At 48.0% G+C, this 27,117-nt stretch overlaps 1 protein-coding gene across 1 annotated transcript in view; it reads left to right on the top strand.

Annotated features, from left to right (window-relative positions):
• Window positions 1-27,117, top strand: part of LOC129699141 (putative malate dehydrogenase 1B) — an 83,287-nt gene that overhangs the window by 48,884 nt on the left and 7,286 nt on the right. Inside the window, exons 6-8 of the mRNA XM_055638810.1 lie at window positions 4,246-4,387; window positions 8,853-9,028; window positions 15,182-15,321. Of these exons, the coding sequence (XP_055494785.1) occupies window positions 4,246-4,387; window positions 8,853-9,028; window positions 15,182-15,321 (458 nt within the window). The remainder of the gene's footprint in view (window positions 1-4,245; window positions 4,388-8,852; window positions 9,029-15,181; window positions 15,322-27,117) is intronic.

Raw genomic sequence — 27,117 nt, 5'->3', positions numbered from 1 at the left:
GGACTTGAAATTTATATTTTGCTTATTTACAGTCTGACTGCACATTTACTGGCCTTCCATACATATACACGTGGAACCTCTCTAGACCAAACACCACTGCCAACAATTCTTTTTCTATTTGTGCATATCTGGTCTCCGCATCCGTCAGGGCCCTGCTGGCATAGGCAACTGGATGGCCCTCCTGCATCAGCGTCGCACCAAGTCCAGTTTCTGACGCGCTGGCCTGTACTGTCAGCTCCTTGGTTGGATCATAGTATCTGAGTACTGGCTCAACTGGAGTACATGCCAAAACCCATTCTTTGCATCAAATGTGCTAAAGACCTTGGCGTCATTCAGGTCTGTGAGAACATCTTCAATCGTCGTCATTGGGTAATGACTTCTTTTCAGCCCCTTGTTCAGATCCCTCGGGTCTAAACACACTCTCAACTTTCCATTGGGCTTTTCCACACACAAGGCTGGATACCGATGGAATGTGGGTCTCTACTGGGGCAATTATTTCAGCTTCTGTTAGTCTGCCTAACTCCTCTTTCAGCTTACTCCGTAAGGCTGCAGGGACTCTTTGTGGTTGATGGATCATCGGCATTATGTTGTCATCTACCTGCAAATGGTACTTGCTCTCAAATTTACCCGACCCTTCAAACACATCAGCATACTCAGCCATCAGTCTTTCCTTTCTCAGAGGCATTTCACTGCCATTCAATGTCATTATGTTCACTTTACGCACTGAGAAGAGCCCCATCTGCTGGGCTGCCCTGCTTCCCAGGATTGGAATGCAGTCTTCCTCGAGGACTACAAACTCTACTTTGTATTTCCTTCCATTCTTTCGGTTCACTAGTCTCACATTGCCTTTCCCAAGAGGCACCACTGTCGTATTGTTGTACATCGACAATACTTGCTTGGTTTCATTCACATCCTTTGCATACATCTTGGGAATGATGTTACATGTGGCTCCACTGTCCATCTGTAATTTTACTTCCTTCCCTTTCAGCATCATGGTCACAAAGATTTTCTTTGGGAATTGAGTCTCCTCAACATTCCGCTTTTCCTTCTTCGGGTTGCAGTTCCATTGTGTGAATTCCATCATCATCTTGACTGTCATCATACTCATCACTGGAACTCTCCACTTCCACCACTGCATGCACAGGTTTTTTTCCTTTCTTTTCTTTCTTCTGTTGCACCTGCTTTTCCATGCATTGTGATGCAAAATGGCATTTGAAACATTCCCGGCCATATGACGGACATTTCTCCTTCCTCCTCTCATGTTTGTATCCGCAGTATTTGCACTGTATGGTTAGCTGGTATCTCTTGTCTCACTGCACAGACATCTTGTCGTTGGTCATTTAACAGGACATCAAATCTGGCCTTGGCAAGCACCGAAGCCTGGCATGCCTTCACACACTGAGGCAAGTGAGGTTTCTCGGAGTAGTATGTTTCTCCTGCAGCATGTCATCTCTTATGCTGCATATTATTCTATCACGTATCAGTGAATCTTTCAACTCTCTGAAACCGCAATGAGCTGCCAAGAGCTTCAGTTCTATTAAAAACGAATCAAAAGTATCCCCTCTTTCTTGGCTCCTTGTAAAGAATCTATACCTGTCGATGGTCTCGTTCCTCACGGGTTGAGAATGCTGTTCGAAAGCATCGAGAGCCTGCTCTAGCGTAACTTCTTGTACGTTGCCCTCTGGCATCCGTGTCTCTAGCATTTGGTCTAGCTCTCTCCCTTGCGGTCCAACTAGATACATGAGCAGTTTCCTCATTGTCTTCTCATCCTTCCCTGCCATGCTCAATTCACCATAGAGCTCAAACTCCTCCCTCCATTGCCTCCACTCCATTGGTGGTTTCAAAATGCCCAATAATTTTGGTACTGATATATTAGAACATCAGCCGCTTTAAGATTAGCATAACTATTTAATTCCTATTTCTTATTTTAGTTTAGTTTAGAGATACAGCGCAGAAACAGGACCTTTGGCCCACCGAGCCGACCAGCAATCCCCATTGCTGGCACTTGTGTGGCATGAATGTCAATTATCACGTCTCAGTCCATGCTCATCTAACACTTACTGGAAGTGTATGGAGGCAAGTCAAGTCAAGTCAAGTCAAGTCAAGTCGAGTCAAGTTTATTTGTCACATACACATACGAGATGTGCAGTGAAATGAAAGTGGCAATGCTCGCGGACTTTTGTGCAAAAGACAAACAACCAAACAAACTATAAACACAATCATAACACACATATTCTTTTACATAATAAATAATGGAAGGAAAAATGTTCAGTAGAGTTAGTCCCTGGTGAGATAGGCGTTTACAGTCCGAATGGCCTCTGGGAAGAAACCCCTTCTCAACCTCTCCGTTCTCACCGCATGGCAACGGAGGCGTTTGCCTGACCGTAGCAGCTGGAACAGTCCGTTGCAGGGGTGGAAGGGGTCTCTCATGATATTGTTGGCTCTGGAGTTGCACCTCCTGATGTATAGTTCCTGCAGGGGGGCAAGTGTAGTTCCCATAGTGTGTTCGGCCGAACGCACTACTCTCTGCAGAGCCTTCTTGTCCTTGGCAGAGCAATTCCCAAACCAGATGGTAATGTTCCCGGACAAGATGCTTTCCGCCGCCGCTGCGTAGAAGCACTGGAGGATCCTCAGAGACACTCTGAATTTCCTCAATTGCCTGAGGTGGTAAAGGCGCTGCCTTGCCTTACTCACGAGTGCTGAGGCATGTGATGCCCATGTCATATCCTCGGAGATGTGGACTCCCAGATATTTAAAACAGTTCACCCTATCCACAGGGTCCCCATTTATCCTCAATGGAGTGTACGTCCTCGGATGATGTACCCTCCTAAATTCCTTGATCAGCTCCTTCGTTTTTTTGATGTTCAAGAGGAGGCTGTTATCCTGGCACCAGAGTGCTATACCAGCCACCTCCTCCCAGTAGGCCTTCTCATTGTTGTCTGAGATCAGGCCCACCACCACAGTGTCATCAGCAAACTTAATTATTGAGTTGGAGCTGTACCTAGCCACACAGTCATGTGTGTATAGGGAGTACAATAGGGGGCTGAGGACGCAACCCTGGGGCGATCCTGTGCTCAGGGTGAGGGACTTCGATGTATTCCCTCCCATCTTGACTTCCTGGGGCCTGGCGGTGAGAAAGTCCAGGACCCAGGCACACAGGGATGTGTTGAGCCCCAATTCCATTATCTTCCCGGCCAGTCTGGTGGGGACTATCGTGTTGAAGGCTGAACTGTAGTCTATGAACAGCATCCTCACTTAGCCCCCCTTCTGGCTGTCCAGATGGGAGAGAGCGGTGTGCAAGACCTGGGAGACCGCATCGTCCGTGGATCTGTTCGGACGGTATGCGAACTGCAACGGGTCCATGTTCCGAGGGAGGAAGGCGCAGATGTGTTTCTTCACCAGCCTCTCAAAGCATTTCATGACTACCGAGGTAAGGGCCACCGGACGGCAGTCATTCAGACAGGCTGGGGAGGCATTTTTTGGTACTGGTACAATGATGGATTTTTTGAAGCAGGCAGGACCCACGGACTTGTCCAGGGAGAGGTTGAATAATGTAGTGAGCACTGGGGCTAGCTGCGTAGCACAGGACTTGAGTACTCGCCCCGAGATACCACCAGGGCCTGCAGCTTTTCTCGTGTTCTCCAGGCAAGGACTGGAGGCAAGGACAGCTTTGTTTCCTAGAAGTTACAAATAACTCCTGAATTTTATATTTTTCAAAATGTCCAATAATTTAGGTACTGATAAATTAGAATATCAGCTGTTTTAGATTAGCATAATTATTTAATTGGTAATATTTATTTTAGTTTAGTTTAGAGATACAGCGCAGTAACAGGCCCTTCGGGCCACAGAGCCTGCACTGACCACTGATCCCCACACACTAACACTATCCTACACTCACTATGACATTTTACAATTATACCAATGCAATTAGCCTACAAACCAGTATGTCTTTGGAGTGTGGGAGGAGGCCAGGGATCCCGGAGAAAACCTCCACAGGTCATGGGGTGAACGTACAAACTCCGCAAAGGCAAGCACCCATAGTCAGGATTGATTCCAGGTTTCTGGCACTGTAAGGCAGCAACTCTACCACATTGCCCCCGTGCCGCACTTATATTTGAGCTTTATCTTTAACATCAATTCTGACAATATATATATTATATATAACGAACGTGCTTGTTTATGGACATAATGAATATATTTTGTCTTCCATTCCCACACTCCCCCAACAACCTTCTGGTTCTATAGACGTGGAAAATATAATTGTTTGGGGAAACATCGGCAGAACTACTTACATTGACCTGCACAAAGCACGTGTTCATCGGTACGAAAGCGCAGTCTGGGGTCCAGCTGATTTTTCACTCCCTGTAATGGAGATAATCAAAGATAGGTAAGAAACGATTCTTGATAGAGAATAGGTTTGCACTGAATATTTTCTTCAATATCCATCTGCCTGGGTAGAGAATTCTAAATATTAATAATCTTAACTCAAATTAGAAATAGTTCTAAAGAAGCATTTCTTTATCTTGACAGAGTCCACCGTGGGAAACATTCTCTTGCTCCACCCCCCCATGCCATTTTACATACTTTCCAAAATTCAGAAAGTTCAAGACCTGAAGATTGGAAGATGGGTTCTGACCTAAAATACTATCTGTCCAGTTTCTAACACAGATGTCGCCTGACTTGCTGTTATTATATTTAAAATTCCAGTCTTTTGTGTCTCCCCGTTTTGGGTCAATTTATTTAGTTTTATTTATCTTAATTCTTGAAATTAACAATGAATCTTCCCTATATTACCTCCCAGGCTCTGATACGCTTCCTTAAATAATGAAGGCAAGACTGAATACAGTATTTAGCTCTGGTCTCACCATAGCCTTATGCAGTTACAGCAAGACTTCTTTCCTCTTGAGTTCTGTTCTGTTGGCAAAAAAACATTCCATGGATCTTTGTAATTACTTTCTATGCCTACAAGTTACGCTTCTGTTTTCATGAAAACATTCAGATCTTAACGCCTACATTCATGAGTCTCACACAATTGAAATAATGTTCTGCTTGCTTATTCCACCTATCAAAATGGCTAATCTAAAATGTAATATATTTTTATGCCATCTGTAATCTCTTTGGCCATTCATGTAACCTCCCTATATCAAATTTAGGGCCGGCCTTGGGAGTTGCGGGGCCCAATTAGGAACCATTTTGGCGAGCCCCAGGTTCCCAGCCAAGGTCTGTAGATTCATAGAAATATAATTAAAGTCTATTATAGACTTTATATCTCTATGGTAGAATGGAAAGTAATCAGAATGTGCACTTAAAAAGTGCATGCGACTTAATGGACCAAACAGATCTAAGTTACATTATAATATAAAATTGCATACATGTAAGCCTACAAGTAACAAACAAAATGTGTAGATCACCTCTGAAAAGTACATAGTTACAATACCACTTGTTTTAGTGACTGTGAAATTAAAAAAATAATAATTTAATTAAATAGATCCTGGAAAACCGATAACCATTGGTGAAAAACCAGTCCAGGCATTACATTTTGGGTTTCAGCCCCATCCTACCCTTTGGGCTTCTACCCCATCCTAACTTAGTTGTGTGTGTTAGTTGTCTGTGCATGATATGTGTGTTAGTTGTCTTTGCGTTATGTGTATGGGGGAGGGAAGGAGAGAAGGGAGGGAGGGAGAGAAGGAGAGAAGGGAGGGAGGACAGAAGGGAGTGAGGGAAGTAGAGAAAGGAGGGAGGGAAGGAGAGAAAGAAGGGATGGAGGGAATTAGAGAATGGAAAACAGAGAGGAAGGGGGGAGGGAAAGAGTGGAGGGAGGGAAGAAGGGAAGGAGAGAAGGGAGGTAGAGGGCCGGCAGCGGGAGCGGATGCCGGGGTCCGGGCGGAAGGATGTGAGCTGAGGCCGATGTTTGTAAACGTTGCTCCAATCCCCGGCCCTCCATGTATTGTTCACCGCTTCTCCCCAGGGAGAGAGAGGGGTGGAGCCGGGGCTGTGTGCATGAAGCACGGCGACTGGAGGGGCGGGAGCGCTGCCGTGAGCAAACGGCCCACCTCCCCCGCTCCCTCTTCTCCATTCCCCCTCACACCCCCCTCCCCATCTACCCCTTTCTTCCCCCTCCACCCCTCTGCTCTCTCTCCATCCCTCCACCCGGGGTAGATCTACCCGAGCCGAGAGTAAATTACTGGCGCTGGGCCCCCTTATTCGCGGGGCCCAATTGGGAGCAATCGGTCCAATCGGCTTAAGGCCGGCCCTGATCAGATTACACCTTGTGTGTCTTTCACAATCTGTTTTTCCCATCTGACTTTGTAACATTAACAAACTTGGATCCATATGCCATCCCACTAAATACATCTTCTCAACTTAAAGTGATCCATTTTCCTTACTCTTTTGGTCAGTTAACTAATTCTCCATTCTAATACATTACCCGAAATATCATGAACTCTTATCATGAGAAGCACATTTTTACATGGCTTATCATTTTTTTTTTTGGCCAAATCCACTGATCCCCATTTATTCATCTTTTTAATAATATTCTCAATTAACTCAAATAGGTATACTAGATTAGAACTTGAAACCTCACGTCACAGTAGGCATTGGATAAGATGTGTGGAAATAGGACAAGTAATAATGGGGATACTTAATGGTTGACACGGACATCTGTGATTCTAAGATTTTGATTTAATAATCCCTGAAAACTTTGTGCAATAATAATTATTTTTGAATGAAATTGGCTCCACCAATTTTCACAAGAATACAATTTAAGTTAATCTGTGTATCTTTATCTGTCCTTTCACAATTTGTAAAGTTGAATTTGTGATCATCCTATCTGCTGGGCCCTATCTGGTATTTAGAAAATGTTGCAAACTTATAACCAAAGCAGCTCATATCTCTGTTATTTTGCATGGATCCCTGGTATTCAGGCTGTAAGATCTAGGGGGTTTGTCAAACTGTAATTCAATTTAGCAATTGTTTTACATTCCTCTCTTCCTTGTCTTGGCCCAGTTGTAACTGTTTTTACCATGCTGTTTGTTCCCTTCCATTGAGAACTGACAACAAAAAATACGTGTTGTAATTTATATCTTTATTATATCTTTAATTATATCTTTAATTCAAGCCATCCTATATGTCTATTGGTCTGTTGTCAACCAGTGCCTTGGCTCTTTGAAGTACTGCTGTAGATTGTCGAGAAATGTTTCTGGAACCATTCTTATTTCTATGCACACGTCTGTATCTTCTGTGTGGCCTAGATCTCTCCACTGGAAAGAAGAAGGATTTTCAGACATCATACCCCTTAACATATATTTTCTCAAAATCTGCTTCATTTTCGACATCCTTTACCATCAAGTAATGCTTCCTTAACCTTTTCATCTCCCATACAGCTTTAGGATGAGGGATTCATAATACATTGAGTGACAGAAAAGCTGGGATTGTTCTCTTCAGCAGATAATTAATTGAATTGTTCAAAATTAGAGTTTTAATTCATAACCCAAAAATGAAGATACTCAGCAGGGAAGTTAGCATCTGTGGAGAGAAAAATCTTAATGTGTCAGGTTGTGGACTTTTCATCAGAAATTCTGGCAAATAGGACAAAACCTCTCCACTGGCAGCCCTGCAACTAACTGGAGTACAAAGTAGTGACATAACAGGCCCGTATGAAGCTTGTTTTTTAATATTTTACTGATAGCCTGCACATATGTGAATTTTTCACAATTCTTGTAATAGAATTTTATGATAAAGAATCATAAAACGTTTGTTTTTTACTGCACCAAGGAGATCTTCCAACTCCATCTTCTGCCTAGGTTCCACAGCAGCAACATCATCAACGGACTGCTGCATTACTGCAGACAGATACATGATGACCATGAAAACATGCAGATTTTTGTAATATTCATATTACATTAAAAATATGCTGCAAAAAGAGTCACAAACTTTGGAATTCATAATTTTCAGTATAGTTATCAAGGCAAAGAAAGCAGTTCAAATTGTTTGATATTATTTGATATTATTCATGAGGAAAAAATATAATAGCTCTAAAACCTACCTCAATTTTACAATCTCATTAAAATATTCCCCTTTCCCTCTCCCTTCCCCCATCTCTCTCCCCCTACCCTTACCCACTCTCTCTCTCCTCTCCCCCCTCTCACATCCCTCCTCTTTCAGGGGGGGGGGGGTGAATATGAAGGTGATGCGGGCCCACCAGCGGCATCTGGTGGTGGGGTTACAGCCACTCCCGCCCGGCAACGGGAGGACGAGCTCCTGGTCGCCAGGCTGGCCGATGGCAAGGCTCGGACGCCGCGGATGGAAACGCTGGAAAAGGCGTGCAGACACCGCACCCCCCCCCTCCCACTACTTACCTGGAGTAGACGCGAGGCATCGAGCTCAATGGGTGAAGCACAAATGGCAGTCTGATCCCGCCCGGGCCCACTGCGCATGCGCGGATAGACGGCGCCATTTTGCGTCGCTTACCCAACTGCGCAGGTGCGGATGGGCGCATTTGTTTCTCCCCCAGCAGCCGGAGCCAGAATTCCGGGCGATTTCCCAGTGCACCCACCCCCCCTTCGGACGACCATGCATAAGGACTATTGAGGGTGACAAAGAGGTGAATCTGTTTTATTTACTGGTAGGTCTGGAATGTATTTGGTAAGTTGCATAATTAATTGATTTGATGATCTCTATAAACAGTTATTATGTCATATCTTCCCCCATATAAAACACACCAATCTTTAAATCTTCTTATATAACTACATTGTTGCATGATTTGTCAATTGGCCTCAATTGTTAGATATAATTATTGGGAAATTTTTACACCAGTGCCATGTATTATTTTTGCATTAACTTTTACTTTACAGAAAATGGATAGAGACCGAATTCCAGGAAGCAGTACATTCTCACCGAACAACACTTCGGCAGATAATAAAACATCCTATAGGTTCTTCCTTGGCCATTGCAATATACAAAGTCTTGAAGTACTGGTACTTTGATTCACCACCAGGGGAGATACTGTCTCTTGGAGTTATCAGCAAAGGTGAGTTACACGCTTTAAAAATTATCTTTCCCTCCAGTTTGCTCTTCTCTTTCTACACTGCTGACGTGTTAAAGCATATCTAGATAGTTATTTTACCAGTACAAGCCTTAGTGGTTTTGGTGCACCTCTGTCTTATATCCAATTATTTCTATATTTCCAAACTGGAATTAAGGGTAGGGGGCCAATTTGACCTTTACTGTCTAATCCAATCAAGCTAAAGCCAATCTATCATGGCACTCTATCGCCACCTCCACCGGATGGCCCTTCGATGGCAGCCTTTCCTACAGTCTGTCCTTTTAGTTTTTTTTGTATTTTTTAGTGTTTATAAAGTCTGTGTTAATGTTCTCTGGTTTGTTTTTTGTGAAGGGTGAGCGCGGGGGCAGGGGAAACTTTTTTTCAATCTCTTACCTTGCCGAGATGCAATTGTTTTCCGGATCGTATCTCCGGTCGCTCTGCAGCCTAATATTGTGGAGTTGGAGGCCTTGCTCGGGACTGACTTTGAGCCCCACTGCGGGCATGGATTGGGATCAACGCTCCAACTGCAGCCTGCGGACTTTAACATCAGGATCTCGCAGTCTCAGGTAAGAGACCGACGTCGGGAAGCTCCAAAAGCCGCCTGACGTTCAACTCGCCCGGCATGGGGAGCTGAGATTCTCCCCCGATGGAGATGTTTGATCGCCCCGATGAGGAAACCCGCTGCCGGCTATGGGAGTAAGATCATCCTGTCAATGGAAGGTTAGAGGCCCCCATCCACTGGAGAACAAAGAAGGGATAGATATAACTTTTTTTCGCCTTCCGTCACAGTGAGAAATGTGAAGGAGTCACTGTGGTGGATATTTATGTTAAAATGTATTTTGTGTGTTCTGTTGCTTTTATTCGCCCTACCCCTCTGTGGATTGTCACCTTGTCGTGGTGGAGAAGCTTGTGTGGTCCTGAGATCCTGAGAGAAATGCCATCTGGACCTATGCTCCTGGTAGGGCCACCCATGGCTGTAAGGTTGAGGGGGAGGTCTCTGACAAAGAGCAATTCAACCAAGGCCTCAACAGTGGAACAGGCAGAGGATGATGGCACACGTCAAAGAGAAAGATCAAGGTGTTAAAAGCAGTATTCCATGGCTGAAAGGAAATAAAGGATGCAAAGAATGAAAATATAGTGGTGCGTAGGTCTCAAAACAAAAGGGAGGAGTCAGGTATTTCGAGAGGCATCTTTATTTGTGTTTCTCCCGGTTGTAGGGAAGTCCACACGAGAGAAAGATGGCACCCAAACCCCTGCCTTTAAACCCTCTGGTTAAGGGCCGCCTCTGGACTGAACCACTCCCGTGCCGAGGGGTTCGACAGTTAGGATGACCCGACCCTTGGGAGCCGCAACAGGACTCCCCCCTCCCCCAGAACCCGAGACACAGAACGCACCGGCGGGCGCACGACCCAGCCGGCCTGAGTGCGGAAGTCAGCCGATCGTGGGGCTGGCGGAGGCATAGGTTGAGGGATAGGTCGAGGGATCGGCGGGAGGACAGGTGGAGTGACAGGCGGAGGGAGCCGTGAAGGGGGGTGCCCTCGAGGCTGAGGTTGGGCAACCAGCACCGGCTGGTCAATGTCCAGGTGTGCCGGCTTCAACCGGTCAATCAACATGGCCTCTGGCCGGCCCCCCATGTCCAGCACAAAAGTCGTCTGCCCGTGTTCCAGCACCCAGAACAGGCCCTCGTACGGCCTCTGGAGCGGTGTCCGGTGGGCATCACGGCGTAGGAAAACGTATGGGCAGTCCCGGAGGGCTGATGGCAAATGCGGGCGAAATGTCCCATGGCGGGACGTCAGGACGGGTGCGAGCCTGCCAACTCGCTCGCGAAGACGCTTTAAGGTGGATGCGGGCGTTCCCTGCTGCCCCGGCACTGATGGCACTAAATTCCCGGGCACCATGAGTGGCGACCCGTACATGAGCTTCGCTGATGATGAGGCCAAGTCCTCTTTAGGAGCAGTCCGAATGCCCAGCATGACCCACGGCAACTCGTCCATCCAGTCCGGGCCGGAGAGTCGCGCCTTCAGCGCTGCCTTGAGCTGCCAGTGGAACCTCTCCACCAGACCGTTAGCTTGCGGGTGATAAGCCGTGGTGTGGTGCAGCCGCACCCCAAGCAAGCAAGCCATAGCCGACCACAGCTCGGAGGTGAACTGTGGCCCCCAGTCTGAGGAGATGTGTGCCGGCACCCCGAAGCGAGCAATCCAGTGTGCGGACAACGCACGAGCGCACATTGCTGTTGAAGTGTCGGCCAGCGGAATGGCCTCCGGCCACCACGTGATGCGGTCCACCATCGTGAGAAGGTGGGTGATGCCCCGGGACGGCGGAAGAGGCCCTACAATGTCTACATGGAGATGGTCGAATCGCTGGTGAGATAGACTGAACTACTGGAGAGGCGCACGGACATGGCACTGGATCTTCGGCGTCTGGCACGGAATGCGAGCAGACCTTGCCACATGAAACGAGCGACCACTAGTGTCATTGTCGCCCGGATTGTTTGGTGAGACAGTCCGTGGATAACCTCAACCACCCTCCGGCGCCAGGCGGCAGGGACGATGGGGCGTGGCTGACCGGACGATACATCGCACAGGATCGTTGCTCCTCCAGGACCGAGAGGGACATCCTCAAGGCGGAGGCCAGAGATGGCAGTCCGGTAGGCGGGCATCTCACCGTCCGTGAGCTGTGCCTCTGCAAGGGCAGAATAGTCAATTCCGGGTGCCACCTCGAAAACGGCGTAGATAGCGGGGCGGGACAATGCGTCATCCACGTAGCGGATAGATGTAGTATATTCCGAAATGTAGGGCAATTGCCGCTGCTGTCGTGCGGACCAGGGGTCGGAGACCTTTGCCAGGGCGAAAGTGAGCGGCTTGTGGTCCATGTAGGCGGTGAACGGGCGGCCCTCCAGGAAGTAGCGGAAGTGGCGCTCTGCCAGGTACAGAGCCAGGAGCTCGCGATCGAACGCGCTGTATTTGGTCTGCGCGCGGTTGAGGTGTCGGCTGAAGAAGGCGAGGGGATGCCAACATCCGCCCGTCAGTTGCTCCAGCACGGCACCAACCACCGACTCCGAGGCGTCCACCGTGAGCAGTCGGGGCATCTTCCCATGGGTGCACCAGCAGTATGGCCCGAGCAAGGGCCTCCTTCGCGCCGCCAAATGCTGCCACTGCCTCGTGGGTCCATTCAACTTTCTTATGCTGCCCACCTGCCAGAAGTTGATACAGCGGCCGCATGATGTGGGCTGCGGATGGCACGAAACAATGGTAAAATGCCACCATGCTGACAAACCCCTGCAGGCCGCGCACCGTGCGTGGGTGGTGAAACAGACGGATGGCGTCGACCCTGTCCGGCAGGGTAACCGCGCCTTGCGAAGTCACGCGGTGGCCGAGGAAGTCGATCTCACTTACCCCAAAACTGCACTTGTCGAGGTTGATAGCCAAACCATGCTTGCTGAGCCACTGACAGAGCTGCCAGAGGTGGGCGCCGTGCTCCTGCTGCGAGTTGCTGGCCACGAGGATGTCGTCCAGGTAAACAAAGACAAAATCGAGGTCGCGACACGCCCCGTCCATTAGGCATTGAAAAGCCTGCACAGCGTTCTTGAGGCCGAACGGCATCCGCGTGAACTCATAAAGTCCGAATGGCGTGATGATCGCCGTCTTGGGTACATCATCCGGGTAGACCGGGATCTGATTATAACCCCGTACCAGATCCACTTTTGAAAATATTGTAGCCTCAGCCAAATGGGCGGTGAAGTCCAGGATGTGGGGTACGGGGTATCGATCCGCTGTTGTTGCGGCATTCAGCCATCGGTAATCCCCACAAGGTCGCCAGCCCCCGCTTGCTTTAGGGACCATGTGGAGTGGGGACGCCCATGGGCTGCTGGAAGGGTGGACGATCCCCAAGGACTCCATTGTGCGGAATTCCTGCCGTGCCAGACGCAGTTTATCCAGCGGTAGTCAGCGTGCTCGTGCGTGGATAGGTGGGCCGGTAGTTTGTATAAAATGTACCACTCCATGACTGGAGGTCGATGACCGAAACTGTGGGGTCAGGATGTCCGGGAACGCAGCCAAGATCCGTGCGAAGTCGGAATCCACGGACGACAGGGAGCGTTCCACCGGCTGATCCAAACATAACTTGATCGGCTCCATTGTAGCGGCATTGACCAAGCGCTGACGCCTGACGTGCACCAGGAGGGAATGCGCCCAGAGGAAGTTGGCCCCGAGCAACGGCTGGGAGACATCAGCAATGGTGAACCGCCATGAGAAATGGCAGGAGCCGAACACAATCGGGACCATGTGCGCTCCATACGTGCGGATGGGGCTGCTATTCACCGCGGTGAGGCCGGGCACCCGCTTACCTGTACGAATGTCGGCCAGCGAAAGGGGCAGGACGCTGAGCTCCACTCCAGTATCAACGAGGAAGCGGGTCCCGGAGCGGCGATCCCAGGCGAAGAGGCGGTGAATTTGGCCGGCCGCCACGGGAACTGTTGGCAGCCGGCCCAGGCATTTCCCAGGAACGTGCACAGCTGGCGGCATAGTCGTGCTGCAGATCCCCAGCGCTGATGGTAGTATCACAAGCGCCTCATGTAGGTGGTACTTGGAGCTTGCCGGCTCCTGTTGGTGGCACTTACAGCTTGCTGGCGCTGGACTGCAGGTGCAGTACCCGACACAGCCGCGGGGGGGGCGATCTTACGGGCCATCGGGCTGGAGCTGTCACTCCTTCCACAGCTCCCCCGCCCCATCGGAGGAAATCGGGAGCTGCTGGGGTGGCGTCATCGGTGCGCTAGCCGACGGCCAGCACGTTGACGTCATCAGGGCGCGTCGTCCTCAGTGCATCCCCGTCTCTGCTGATGGCCAGCGCGTTGACGTCATCAGGGCACGCCATCCACAGCGCGTCGGCGCGCCTCCCGAGGGCCCTGATGTCAGTGAAGGAGGCGTCCGTGAGCTGAAGACGGATGTAGGCCGGCAGCAGATGGAGATAAGTATACTCCAACAGCAGGCACGGTGTGTGCCCATCCAGGAGAGCAACCATCCCATTTAAGAGGCTAGATGGCCGTCGGTCGCCTAGGCCCTCCATATGAAGGAGCCTAGCAGCACGCTCCATCCTGCTGAGTCCATAAATCTGGAGCAGGAGTTCCTTAAGTCCGAGGTATTTATCGGTGGCCGGGGGGGGCTGCGAGGAAGTCCATGGCCTCTTCGACTGTGTCCTGGTCGAGGGCCCCCACCAGGTAATAGAAGCAGGTGGCATCGACTGTGATGCCCCGCAGGTTGAATTGGGCCTCCGCTTGCTGGAACCAGATGTGCGGCCGGGTGGTCCAGAAGGTGGGCAATTTTATCGAGACCACGTCCAGAGACAGGGCCTGGCCGGCCTGTGAGGTGGTAGGGCGTTCTTCTTTCTCCATCATGACGACAATGGAGCGTCGGGGTCACCAATGTGGTGCGTAGGTCTTGAAACGAAAGAGAGGAGTCAGGTATTTCGAGAGGCACCTTTATTTGTGTTCCTCCCGGTTGTAGGGAAGTCCACACGAGAGAAAGATGGCACCCAAACCCCTGCCTTTAAACCCTCTGGTTAAGGGCTGCCTCCAGACTGAACCCCTCCCGTGCCGAGGGGTTCGACAGTTAGGATGGCCCGACCCTTGGGAGCTGCCACAATATGTTTATAGCAGACAATCAATATTGCATGCATTATTGGCTCCAAGATCTATACTGGGATTTTAATTGTTCTAACGTGTAATAAGGTGAACAAATTAGTTTTATTATTATCTAACTGGAAATCTAAATTCTCATGTCAAGTTTAATTTCATTTTATTTCATATTTGAAGAAGAGTAGCTGGACTTTCCCTCTTTCCCTCAGTTAACATCATAAATTCAGATGATTAAGCCATTTCCTGCTTCAGGACTTGTTGCATGCAAATTAGATTATATCTTACCACAGTGAACACTCTTCAACAATTATGCTATTGTGTATGGTGTGTCCTATGATTGCAAAAGGTACCATGTAAATGCAAGCATTTTTTCTTGCACAAATATGTGAAGCAGTGCGCTATGAGAGGAATTGAACACCTTCAAATTATCTACATTTTCTAAGACTGAGATATTTACTTACTGTTATAAGATGTGCACTAATCTACACCATTTAACCCTGTGTTAGGTGAGTTCAATATTCCAGCGGATATTATCTTCTCTATGCCAGTTCGATTTTGTGGTGGAAAATGGGTGATCCAAACAAACATTAAGATCAGCAAGGTGACCCAAAGAAAGCTGCAATACATTGTTCAAGAACTGAAAATGGTGAGTTGGCGAGAGCAACAGAAAATTATTTTGAATCAGCCTAAAAGGGCATTGATGTTTGCAAAGAGGGGGATTTTGCTACAACAAAGGCCGTAAAGAAAGTTTTCACGGGAAGTCTGATAGAGGGAAGTGATTCAAAGAGTTTGTGGCCAAGGTGAGAGGGATCAGAGATGATCTTGCCCGCTCGCTTCCTGGCCCTTGCAGTGTACAGTTCATCAATGGAGGGAAGGTTGCAGCCAATAACCTTCTCTGCTGATCGGACGATTTGCTGCAGCTGTCGTGCTTGGTGGCTGAGCCAAACCAGACCATGATGGAAAAGATGAGAACAGACACTATGATGGCCGTGTAGAATTGGACCATCATTACCTGTGGCAGATTGTGATTCCTCAGCTGCCGTAGGATGTACATCCTCTGTTGTGCCTTTTTGACTGTGGAGTCAATGGAAGCCACAAACTTAAGGTCCCTGGAGATGATGGTTCCCATGAATTTAAAAGACTACACAGATGTGACTGTGGTGTTGTTGATGGTGAGGGGGGTAAGGGGAGGTGGAGCTCTCGTAAAGGCTACAATTAATTCCACTGTCTTAAGAGCATTGAGCTCCAGGTTGTTGCGATGGCACCAGGACACCAGCTGTGACACTTCCTGTCTGTAGGCAGATTCCTCCCCATCCTGGATCAGTCCAATCAGGGTTGTGTCATCGGCAAACTTAAGAAGCTTGACAGAGGTGTCTGTGGAGGTGCAGTCATTGGCGTAGAGAGAGTAGAGAGGAGATTCAAGATTCAAGTTTCAAGAGAGTTTATTGTCATGTGTCCCTGATAGGACAATGAAATTCTTGCTTTGTTTCAGCACAACAGAACATAGTAGGCATGACTACAGAACAGATCAGTGTGTCCATATACCATTATATAAATATATACACATATGAGTAAATAAACTGATCAAGTGCAAATAACAGATAATGGGCTATTTTACTTCGGAGTCACGTGAGTGACTACGTGAAGAAGGACCGTCCGCCTGCGTGCGCGTCATTACGTCTGAACGCAACGCGCGCGACAGACTGGCAGAGGCACTGTGTCCTTCCAGCCCGTCGGGATGGGCAGGTAAGCAAGTTGAATTACTTACCTGCGTTCTTTCAGGCTTGAAGCTTTTTGTAGTTTCAGAGCCCAGATGTCGAGGAGACGGTCCGCGGGGAAGTTGGCTGCCGAAGACCGCAGCATTTCCAGTAGCGGGCGACGGTCTTGTTTCCCAACATTAGCGCCGGCAGAACCGGCAGGAGACTTCGGGAGGAGGAGGAGCTCCGTTGGTGGTCCCGGGGGACGTAAACCACCCGCAAGTCTGACAAACCCGTTGACTCAGATGAGTCCGGGGAAGAGGGATACCCTCCCTCAACGGAGAGCGTCTGAGGACGACTCTCCCACATGGGGCAACTTTTGGAGAAGTTGCTCCAACAATGACCTGCTCCAAAGGAGGGAGCTGTGTCAGCCCGGGGCCTACAGCAGTGCCGGGAGCCTCGCACATGGGGCAGCCCAATGTCTTCCCCATTGGAGGGGGAAGTACATATGGAAGAAACCACTCTGAATCAGAGTTCAAAAGCAGGGGGGGGGGGAAGGAAACCTTCCCGGGGACAAACAGAAGAAAGGAAGTAAGTAAGTAAGTTTTACTTATATAGCACTGTTTAAGTTAACTCGCATTGACACCAAAGTGCTTTACATAAAATGAATAATAAGCTTCCATACAAACAAAAGAAAATAAGTACTTCTGCAATCATCAAGTTTCCACTGGGTGCTTCCCTGGATGGAGATCTAGCAAATGTCTCCTGCTCTGAGGAGAGGAGCATTCATGGTCAGTTTCAGTCTGACCCAAAGCAAGAATCTCATTTAGATCCGCTGGAGGGGCCATGTCAGCGCAGGTATCCTCAGGGGCCTGCGGCAGCACATGTTTTCAGGGCTGCCTACAAATTTCACTCTCAGTGGAGGGGAGTGTGAGTGATCAGTAGGTAACTGATCTCAAATTTAAAGTATGAACATACTGAAGCACATGCATATGGCCTCAAGAGCCAGCAGTTGGCGGAATATCCGCACGCTACAAATGCCGGCAAGGGAACAGCGCTATCAGGGTGACTTTGGAGAAACCAGCCGCTGAATCCTCTCTTCAGGTAAGACCAGAAGAAGGAAGCAAAAGCTGTCGGGCCAATTAAGGTACCAATGACAAGCAAAACTTCAATAGTAGGCGACAACACACCCCCACACCACCGTAGGGGGTAAGCGGTTCACTGAAGCTGGTGGTAGCTTGAAAGCTGGGCACGGAAATATGATCAGTCGTCTTTCAAGGCAGACTCAGAGTTATGGCCAGAATTGTCCTACAAGGCAGGCTCAATATGATGAGTTTTTCAGACCAACATGGAATCTACACTCCCTACCAGTCCTACTCCCAATCAAGGAGAGAAAAGGGGCATTTGGGCTTACCACAAGACCACCGGTAGCCATGGAGGTAAGTGGGTCTGGGTTTACTGAAACAAGGGATTGTGGACCAGTTACATGTTGGTAATTCTACTCTTGTGTTTTTGTTCAAAATTACAATAACATGAATTTCAGATCTGTTTTTAAAAAACAGATAATAACATGTGATTATGTTTACTGCACAACATACATAGGTTCCAAGCAGACTTGGAACCTGGACCGGAGTTGTCTTCAAGGCAGGCCCAGTATTATGGGCAGGATTGCCTTTCAAGACAGGTGACAGATGGAGGATGACACTTCATCAAGGTTTAACTCATTTGTGCAGTACAGACTTTCAGAACAGCCAATTTTGTTACGGTCTAACAACTGTTTTATAGGAGCTTCCTGTAAAATGGTCACATGGCATGCATCAACCTCAAAGATGCATACGATTCGGTGGTCTATTCACTAAGAACAGGAGATATTTGAAGTTTAACTGGATGGCATGGCTCTGCCAAATGGGTTGACATCAGCTCCTAGACTATTGACAAAACTACGGAAACCAATTCTGGGTCTACAAAGGTCTCAGAACCACATAGTAATGGCATATTTGGAGGACATTTTTCATTTTGGAATCACCAAGAATTGGCAGAAGCATCAGTCAAAGCAAACCAAAACCCTGTTTGAAAGACTTGGTTACCTCATCCATCCAGTTAAATCAAAATTGACACCTACAAGGGTAATTGATTACCTAGAATTTACTATCAAAAACAGTAAATATGTTGGGAACATTGCCTAGGGGCAAACAACAATATTTAATTAAGCCTGCTATGACCTGATAGTCAAATACTAGCCACCTTTCAGGCAAACAGCGAGTGTAATTGTCAAATAGTAGCTGCATATCCAGCAGTACGTCACGGGCCTTTGCATTACCAGAATGTACAGCGAGCAAAGGAACGAACACTCAGATTCCATGCAGGCCAAATTGGCAAAACTATGGATTGCCAGCAGAGGCCATTGTTGATAGCCATGCTGGATAACGAACGTGAGACAGCTCAAGGGAAATTTTGCTCGAAAGTCATCGGGGGTTCTTCAGACCTATGCAAGCGGCTAAGGATGGGGAGCCACAAACACAGTCTAGAGCTGTGGAGGCAGATGGACTGAGCAGGAGTCTGTAATTCCCCAACACATGGAATCAATTACCCAGAATTGTTGGGGGCACGATATGGACTCAAGGTTTTGGAGCAATATATAACCAATGCTTGTTCAAATTCAGATTGATAACACCACTGCGGTGGCATATATCCATTAACAAGGGTGGTGGAAAATCTGTATCTTATGACAGATTGTCGAACCTCATTTGGCACTGGTGTATCGAGAGGAATATTTGGGTAACAGCGGTCTATCTACGAAGTAGATATAACACGGTGACAGATGCTGGATCACGAATGTTTAATAACAACACAGAATGGATGTTGAATCAGACAGTATTTAATGAAATAACTACACGATTTGGCATACCAGGCATTGATCTGTTTGCATCTAGACTAAACCATCAGTTACCCAGATATGTGTCCTGCGTGCTGGATCCAGGAGCAAAGGCAGTGGATGCTTTCCCCCTCAATTGGGGAAGAATGTTTATGTATGCTTTCCGCCAATTTGTCTCACAAACCGATGCTTGACCAAAATCAAGCAAGCCTAAGCCACAGGCATATTGGTAGTGCCAGATTGGCCTGCTCAAGCATAGTTCCCAAAATATTTTGGGAACTATAGTCCAGCCAGTTATGGCTGTACCCAAGAGCAGGGACCTCCTAGTGAACCCAGTTACAGGGAGTAATCATCCACTACATGAACGTATTAACTTGTTTGTCTGCAGATTCTGAAGAGGCCATTTCAAGGCATAGGACTGTCCGAACAAATACAACACAGTTCGGATAATGGGTGTCTTGGAGTTCCTATCATCTCTGTACTATAACTATAAACAAAGTTATAGTGCAATCTATAGTGCCAGAGGCGCACTCTCCTCCAATCTGATACTGCAAGCAGGGCACGGGTCGATAGGAACGCACCCCTTTACAACAAAATTCAGAAAGGGTATCTACAATTTAATACCTCCAAGGCCAAGGTACACGGACACATGGCATGGGAGCATGGTACTAACCCTACTTTGATAGTGGGGACCGACTATAACTAACCCTGAAGGTGGTATGCTGACAAAGAGTCCAGACACTGCAAAAGTTACGGTTGAACTACATGACCACCAATATGAACAACATAACATTCGTAATCAGGAACCTGATAAAACAGAGCAGGCCAGGAATGCCAGGGATGGAGATCCAGTTCTTGGCATATCCAGAAGACCAATGGTTGTGTGTGTGGTAACATACTAACACCACTATCTGAGAGTTATGGAGAACCTCAGAGGCTCAGAACAATCGGTCTTCATCAGCCATAAAAAACCACACCAGAAGGTGTCAACTCAAACCATCTCCAGATGGTCAAAGGAGGTAATGGCGGTCGCAGGAGTGAACATATATATATGGTTAAATCTCACTCCACCGGGACTGCATCTACGTCGGCAGCAAGAGCTATGGACGTGCCCCTTGACGACATCCTAGTGGCTGCAGGATGGACGAATGAAATAATGGTCCACCGGTTTTATAACAAACCCATAACTGGACTGGGGATGTTTGCACGTACCATTTTAAGTTCTGTCCCTTAGTTTCCCCCCAAGGTGACTATTTTTTTTTTAACTTTTCTTTCATTTTAATAATAATAATAATAATAATAATAATAATAATAATAATAATAATAATAATAATAAAGTTTATTTATATAGCACATTTATAGTCAATTTTCATTGACCCCAAAGTGCTTTACATAATTTAAAAATCAGTTCCATACAAAGCATAAAGATGGGTTAACAAAATAATAAAATGCATAAACAGGACACAACATGTAACATAAACATCCACCACAGCATTCATCACTGTGGTGGAAGGCACAAAAAATTTTGGCCGTCCTCCTCCATTCCCCCCCCCCCACCCCCGTCCAGAGTCCAGTCCAGGATCGGTCTTTCCTCACCGGAGACCGCGGCTTCAAGATTGTGTAGGCCGCAGGCCGGCGGTTGAGATTTAAAGTCCCCGCCGCAGCCAGAAGCACCGTAGATTGCAGGGCCGGCGGTCGAAGCTCCCCTCCAGGGGTGATGGTAAGTCCATGCCGGGCCCGCGGTAGAAGTTATCCGCGGGCCGGCAATGGCGGCTTCTTCTTCCCCCACGTCCCCCACGAGGGATCCCGGGCTGTAGACGCCGCAGCAGCTGGAAATCTGCAGACCGCGGCTTCAGGCTGCGACTTCAGGCTGCCGGCTGCCCCGGGCCAGTGAAACGGAGCACTCCCCTCCGGCGAGCCCCAGCGAGGGCTCACCCGCTCCACGCCGAGTCCACGCTTCTATCCACATTTAAAGCAACGGTGTCTTTACTTAACTACGTAATGTCTGAATGCTTTTAATGATTACACGCATCCATGGTCAATCCATTCAGTGTGTGACGCCTGGATTCGTAGCCGGCGTAAAATCACAGAGCTTTGAAATCTTCACGTAGTCACTCACGTGACTCCGAAGTAAAATAGTGAGATTAAACGAGAACTTACCAGTTTGAAATTTGATCTTGATTTTATGAGGAGTTACGATGAGCGATTACGTGCCCACGGCTCCCACCCTCATATTATCAAGGTCATATGGAAGTTCTAGTTTCTTCACAATCTTACTATTCTCAGGTCTTCTTTTTATCTGTGATTTAACACCGCTGCTTTGAAGATTGACGCGCACGCAGATGGACGGCCCTTCTTCACATAATCGCTCATCGTAACCTCATAAAATCAAGATCAAACTTCAAACTGGTAAGTTCTCATTTAATCTTACTATTAATGTTCAGAGTTTTGTCCGAGCCAAGTTTAATAACCTGATGGCTGTGGGGAAGTAGCTATTCCTGAACCTGGTCGTTGCAGTCTTCAGGCTCCTGTACATTCTACCTGAAGGTAGTGGAGAGATGAGTGTGTGGCCAGGATGGTGTGGGTCCTTGATGATACTGCCAGCATTTTTGAGGCAGCGACTGCGATAGATCCCCTCGATGGAAGGGAGGTCAGAGCGATGATGGAATGGGCAGTGTTTAGTATTTTTTGTAGTCTTTTCCTCTCCAGGGCGCTCAAGTTGCTGAACCAAGCCATGATGCAGCCGGTCAGCATGCTCTCTACTGTGCACCTGTTTCTGGTGTCCAAGTGGTCCAGAGCGCAGTGGAGGGCCAGCGAGATCACATCCATCGTTGATCTGTTGTGGCGGTATGCAAACTGCAGTGGGTCCAGGTTTTTGTCGAGGTAGGAGTTGATTTGTGCCATGATCAACCTCTCAAAGCACTTCACCACCACAGGCGTTAGTGCCACTGGTCGATAGTCATTGAGGCACGTCACCTTACTCTTCTTGGGCACTGGTATAATTGATGCCCTTTTAAAGCAGGTGGGGACCTCAGACCTCAGAAGTGAGAGGTTGAAAATGTCCGTAAAAACTCCAGCCAGTTGGTCCGCACAGGTTTTTAGAACACGACCAGGTATACCATCAGGTCCAGGCACTTTTCGAGGGTTTACCCTTCTGAAGGATTTCCTGACGTCGGCCTCTGTGACTGAGACTGAAATACCATCACAGCGAATCGGGGCTTGGGAAAGCACATCAGTATTCTCCCTATCAAAGCGTGCGTAAAACGCATTGAGCTCGTCAGGGAGTGATGTTTCGCCGACATTCGAGCTGCCTCATGGTTTCGCCTTGTAGGAGGTGATTGCATTCAGGCCCCGCCACAGCTGTCGAACATCTGTCTCATCCTCCAGTTTGGAGCAGAAGTCCCTTTTGGCCTTTTTGGTGACTTTACCAAGGTCGCATCTGGACTTCTTGGAGACCACTGTATCATCAGACATGAATGCCCGGTGTCTGGTCTTCAGAAGAGTGCGGATCTCAAAGTTCATCCAAGGTTTCTGATTGGGAAACACTCAGAATGTTTTTGTAGGGATGCATTTCTTGGTGAAGTCTGTAACGCCTGTGGCGTATTCGTTCAAGTCCGTTGCCGAGTCCTTGAACATTGCCCAGTCTACAGACTCCAAACAGTCCTGTAATTGTTCCTCTGCCCCCCCCCCCCCCCCCCCCCCCCCCCCCCCCCGACCAGCTCTGTACTGTCCTCACCTCTGGGGGTGCACTCTTTAATGGCTGCCTGTTGTAGGCAGGAAGAAGCAGCACCACGGTATGGTCGGATTTACCAAAGTGAGGGCGAGGGATAGAGCGGTAGGCATTCTTGATGGTCGTGTAGCAGTGGTCGAGGGTGTTTTGGTCCTCTGGTGCAGCAGGAGACATGTTGGTGGGAGTTAGGGAGTGATTTCTTGAGGTTTGCCTTATTGAAGTCCCCAGCAATGGTGGTAAATGCCTCGGGGTAAGACGTCTGGTGTTTGTTGACCATGGCGTGCAGCTCCTCCAGTGTCAGACAGACGTCTGCCTGGGGTGGGATGTAGACCGCGGTCAGGATGATGGAGATGAATTCCCTTGGGTGGTAGAAGGGACGGCACTTCACCGCCAGATGTTCCAGGTACGGAGAGCAGGAGTTGGACACGACTGCCACGTCTGAACACCACGCAGAGTTGACCATGAGGCAGACGCCCCCTCCTCTCCCTTTCCCAGACACCAGTGTACGGTCCATACAGTGGATGGAGAACCCTTCAGGCTGGACCGCTGAGTCTGGGGAGCTGGGGGTGAGCCATGTCGCTGTGAAACAGAACACAGAGCATTCCCTCAGCTCCCTTTGATAAAGCAGCCTTGCCCTTAAGTCCTCCACTTTATTTTCAAGGACTCAAGTCAAGTTAAGTCAAGTTTATTTGTCACATACACATACGAGATGTGCAGTGAAATGAAAGTGGCAACGGACTGTACATTGGCCAGTAGGATAGTAGGGAGAGGGGGCCGAAATCCCCTGCACTTCAGTGTGACCTGAAGCCCTGCCCGTCGGCCACGTTTCCGGACACAATGGAGGCCTCCCCTTTGTTTCCAGGTACTGTGCTTACTGTACCTGCTGTTTCTGCGAACCTGCGCTGGGGATTCCCTCACAGACGGCAGCTCCAGCTCCGTAATGAACGGGGGTACCTTCAAAGTCAGCTGCTCCAGCTCCGTTGTTCCTGGAAGATCCAGCTCGTCGGCTCTGGAGGTCATCCCGGAGTTTCCAGGTACCGTACCTGCGTTCCTCCGTCAGGTCGGGAGTTTTACAGCCAGCGGGGAAAGTTTAAAGTCCGGGGCTCCCGCAGCTGCGGGAGATCGCAAAATTGCCAGAGCCTTCAGGTGCCCAAGCAGCTTATCCGAAATGGCAGCGATTTCTGCCGTTTCTATGATCCAAGTGTTGATGGAAGTTGTAGGTAAACCTTTTATGTTCTGGTGCTCCGCAAAAGTCGCCGCAGGCAGGCGCCATCTTGGGTTGGCATCTTTGTATGCAGCCTTGTGGTGCTCCTCTTCTGAGTGTTTGGGGGTCCAAGATGTGCTTTCCCAGCCTCACATGCTGCTTCCTGTCTGTCAGGAAGCTGGTGATCCATCAACAGAGGGGTTCTGGTACAGTCAACTCGGAAAGTTTGGAGTGTAGTAGCTCTGGCACAATGGTGTTGAATGTAGGGCTAAAATCAACAAACAGAATTCTCACATAGGTCCCCTGGCAGTCTAGGTGCTGTAGGATGAAGTGCAGGCCCAGGTTGACTGCATCATCCCACAGATCTATTGGCCTGATATGCAAACTGCAGAGGGTCCAGCAGGGGGTTTGTGATATTTTTCAGCTTGGCCAGCAGAAGCCTTTCGAGTGTCTTCATGACTACAGAGGTCGCTGCGATAGGCGTGCAGTCATTAAGACAAGTAATCCTTGCCTTTTTGGGTACAGGGACAATAGTGGAGACTTTGAAGCAGGCAGGGACAGTACATGTTTGCAGGGACTGTTTAAAAATGTCTGTATAGACCGGTTTGGCACAGAGCTTAAGAGTGGAAGGGGAAACGTTGTCAGGTCCTGGAGATAATGTTTTGTGGAAGGAACCCTTCTTCAGACGTTTCTTGAGTGTGTTCTACGCACAATTCCAGCATCTGCAGTTCCTTGTTCCACTAAAGTTATTTTCTACTCGGTATTGTAAGGAAATATTCTCATGTTTAACATTTTCAATGTAGCTGACCTCTCCTGGTGTTAAATATTAAGAAATACAAATTAAGCAAAGAAATGGTGGAAATGAATCATACTGGAGGTATAGTTTCGTATTGATGGCTGAAATTTACCTTCAATGGTATCTTAGTGCTGGGTGGTATCTATTTCACATCTCTGTTAAAGTCTGTTATCTAGAATGGTTCCAACTCCTTCTATAATTAATGTTATGGAAATTAAGGGAATCGGAGAATATGGGGTGAATGCAGAAAAGTGGTGCTGAGGTAAAAGATCAGCTGTAATCTTATTGAAAAGCAATGCAGGCATGTGGGTTGAATAATTTTCTGTTGCTTATATATATTTTGTTTTTATGTTCAAATGTTTTTACTTTCTGGATTGGCACATCCTGAAAAAAGGCAAGGCTAAATAACAATGTAATAAAAAAGAATTGCAGATGATGGTTTAAATCAAAAATAGACACAACGTGCTGGAGCAACTCAGCAGATCAGGCAGCATCTTTGGAGAAAATAGGTAGGTGATATTTTGGGACCCTTCTTCAGCCTGATTGTAGTAGGGAGAATGGCGAAAAAACTGCAAGCAAATAAGAAACAGCACAAATCAGGCTGGCAACAGATTACCTCAGGTGAGGTTCCCTGATAGGCTGACTGTTGGCTAGATACGTGTGTGAGCCCAATAGGGATATATAATTACGCTGTGGAATTACCGACTTTCAGTGAATGAAAGTAGGGGAGGGGGGGTGGGGAATTGTGAGGGTAAAAGGAAGGGAATGGTGAGGGAGGTGATTGTAGAAGTTACTAAAATTGGACAATTCAGTGTTCATACCGCTGGGTTGTAAGCTACCCAAGCAAAATATGAAGGTGGATGCAAATGCTGGAGAAACTCAGCGGGTAAGGCAGCATCTATGGAGAGAAGGAATAGGTGACATTTCAGGTCGAGACCCTTCTTCAGACTGATGTCGGGCTGGGGTGGGTAAAAGAAAGGAAGAGACAGAGACAGTAGGCTGTGTGAGAGCTGGAAAGGGGGAGGGGAAGGAGGGAGAAAGCAAGGACTGTCTGAAATTAGAGATGCTGTTCCTCCAATTTACGTGTGGTCTCATTCTGGCAACGGAGGAGGCCCAAAACAGAAAGTTCAGTATGGGGAGTTAAAGTTTTTTCGTAACCTGAATATCTAGTAGGCCTTGACAGACTGAGCGCAAATCTTCAGCTAAACTTTTGCCGAGTCTGCGCTTGGTCTCATCGATGCACAGGGACCCACATTGGGCACACCAGATGCAGTAGATGTGTTAGAGGAGGTGCATCTGGAAGGGCTACTGCATCCCTGGATGTAGAGGAGGAAGGAGGTATAAGGGCAGATGTCACATCTCCTGCAGTTGTAGGGGAAGGAACCTGGAGAGGGGGGTGGTTTGAGTTTGAAGGGATGAGTGAACCAAGGAATTGCGGAGGAAACTGTCCTCTAAGGAAGGTGGAAAGGGGTGGAGATGAGAAGATGTGATTAGTGGTGGGAACACATTGGAGGTTACGGAAATGCCGGAGGATAATGCGTTAGACGCGGAGGCTGATGGGGCGAAAGGTTAAGACCAGGGAACTCATTGATTGTGGTGTCTGGGGGGAGGGAAAGCGAGAGCAGAACTAAGGGACACAGAGGAGACGTGTACAACAATTAGACATTTGGGCAAGGGGAGGATAAGGATAAGACAAAAGTTCTCTTAAATATGTTTGAACAACACTTCAAACCGTAGACCCACCAACAGATACATTGCTACGCTTTTCAAGGAATAACTCAAACTAGCGATAAATGTGTGGATGATTACCTCACAAAACAGAACAATGCTGCATCGAAACGTAAGTTCAGAGATACGGGAGAGGAGAATGATGATGCATAATCAATTCATGTGAGCACAATCCACTAAGACGTTTGTAAGTTTCTCATCAGAAGGGATGAGAAGTTGACCTTAAAGAGTGATTATTGCCCCATGCCCACTCTTGAAGAAAATACTCCCTCATTAGCTGGATCAAAGCTGTTCCCCAAACTGGAGTGGTGGGAGATTGCAACCTTTGCGTGGTCAACCCGGTTTGACTAATGCAATCAGCCCGATGTGCACAAACAAATAGATGTAGTTTTTCATGCCACTTGATCTACAA

This window comes from Leucoraja erinacea, chromosome 7 (assembly GCF_028641065.1).
Source record: "Leucoraja erinacea ecotype New England chromosome 7, Leri_hhj_1, whole genome shotgun sequence".
Classification (NCBI taxonomy): domain Eukaryota; kingdom Metazoa; phylum Chordata; class Chondrichthyes; order Rajiformes; family Rajidae; genus Leucoraja; species Leucoraja erinaceus.
This window is presented reverse-complemented; position numbering and strand designations above follow the sequence as displayed.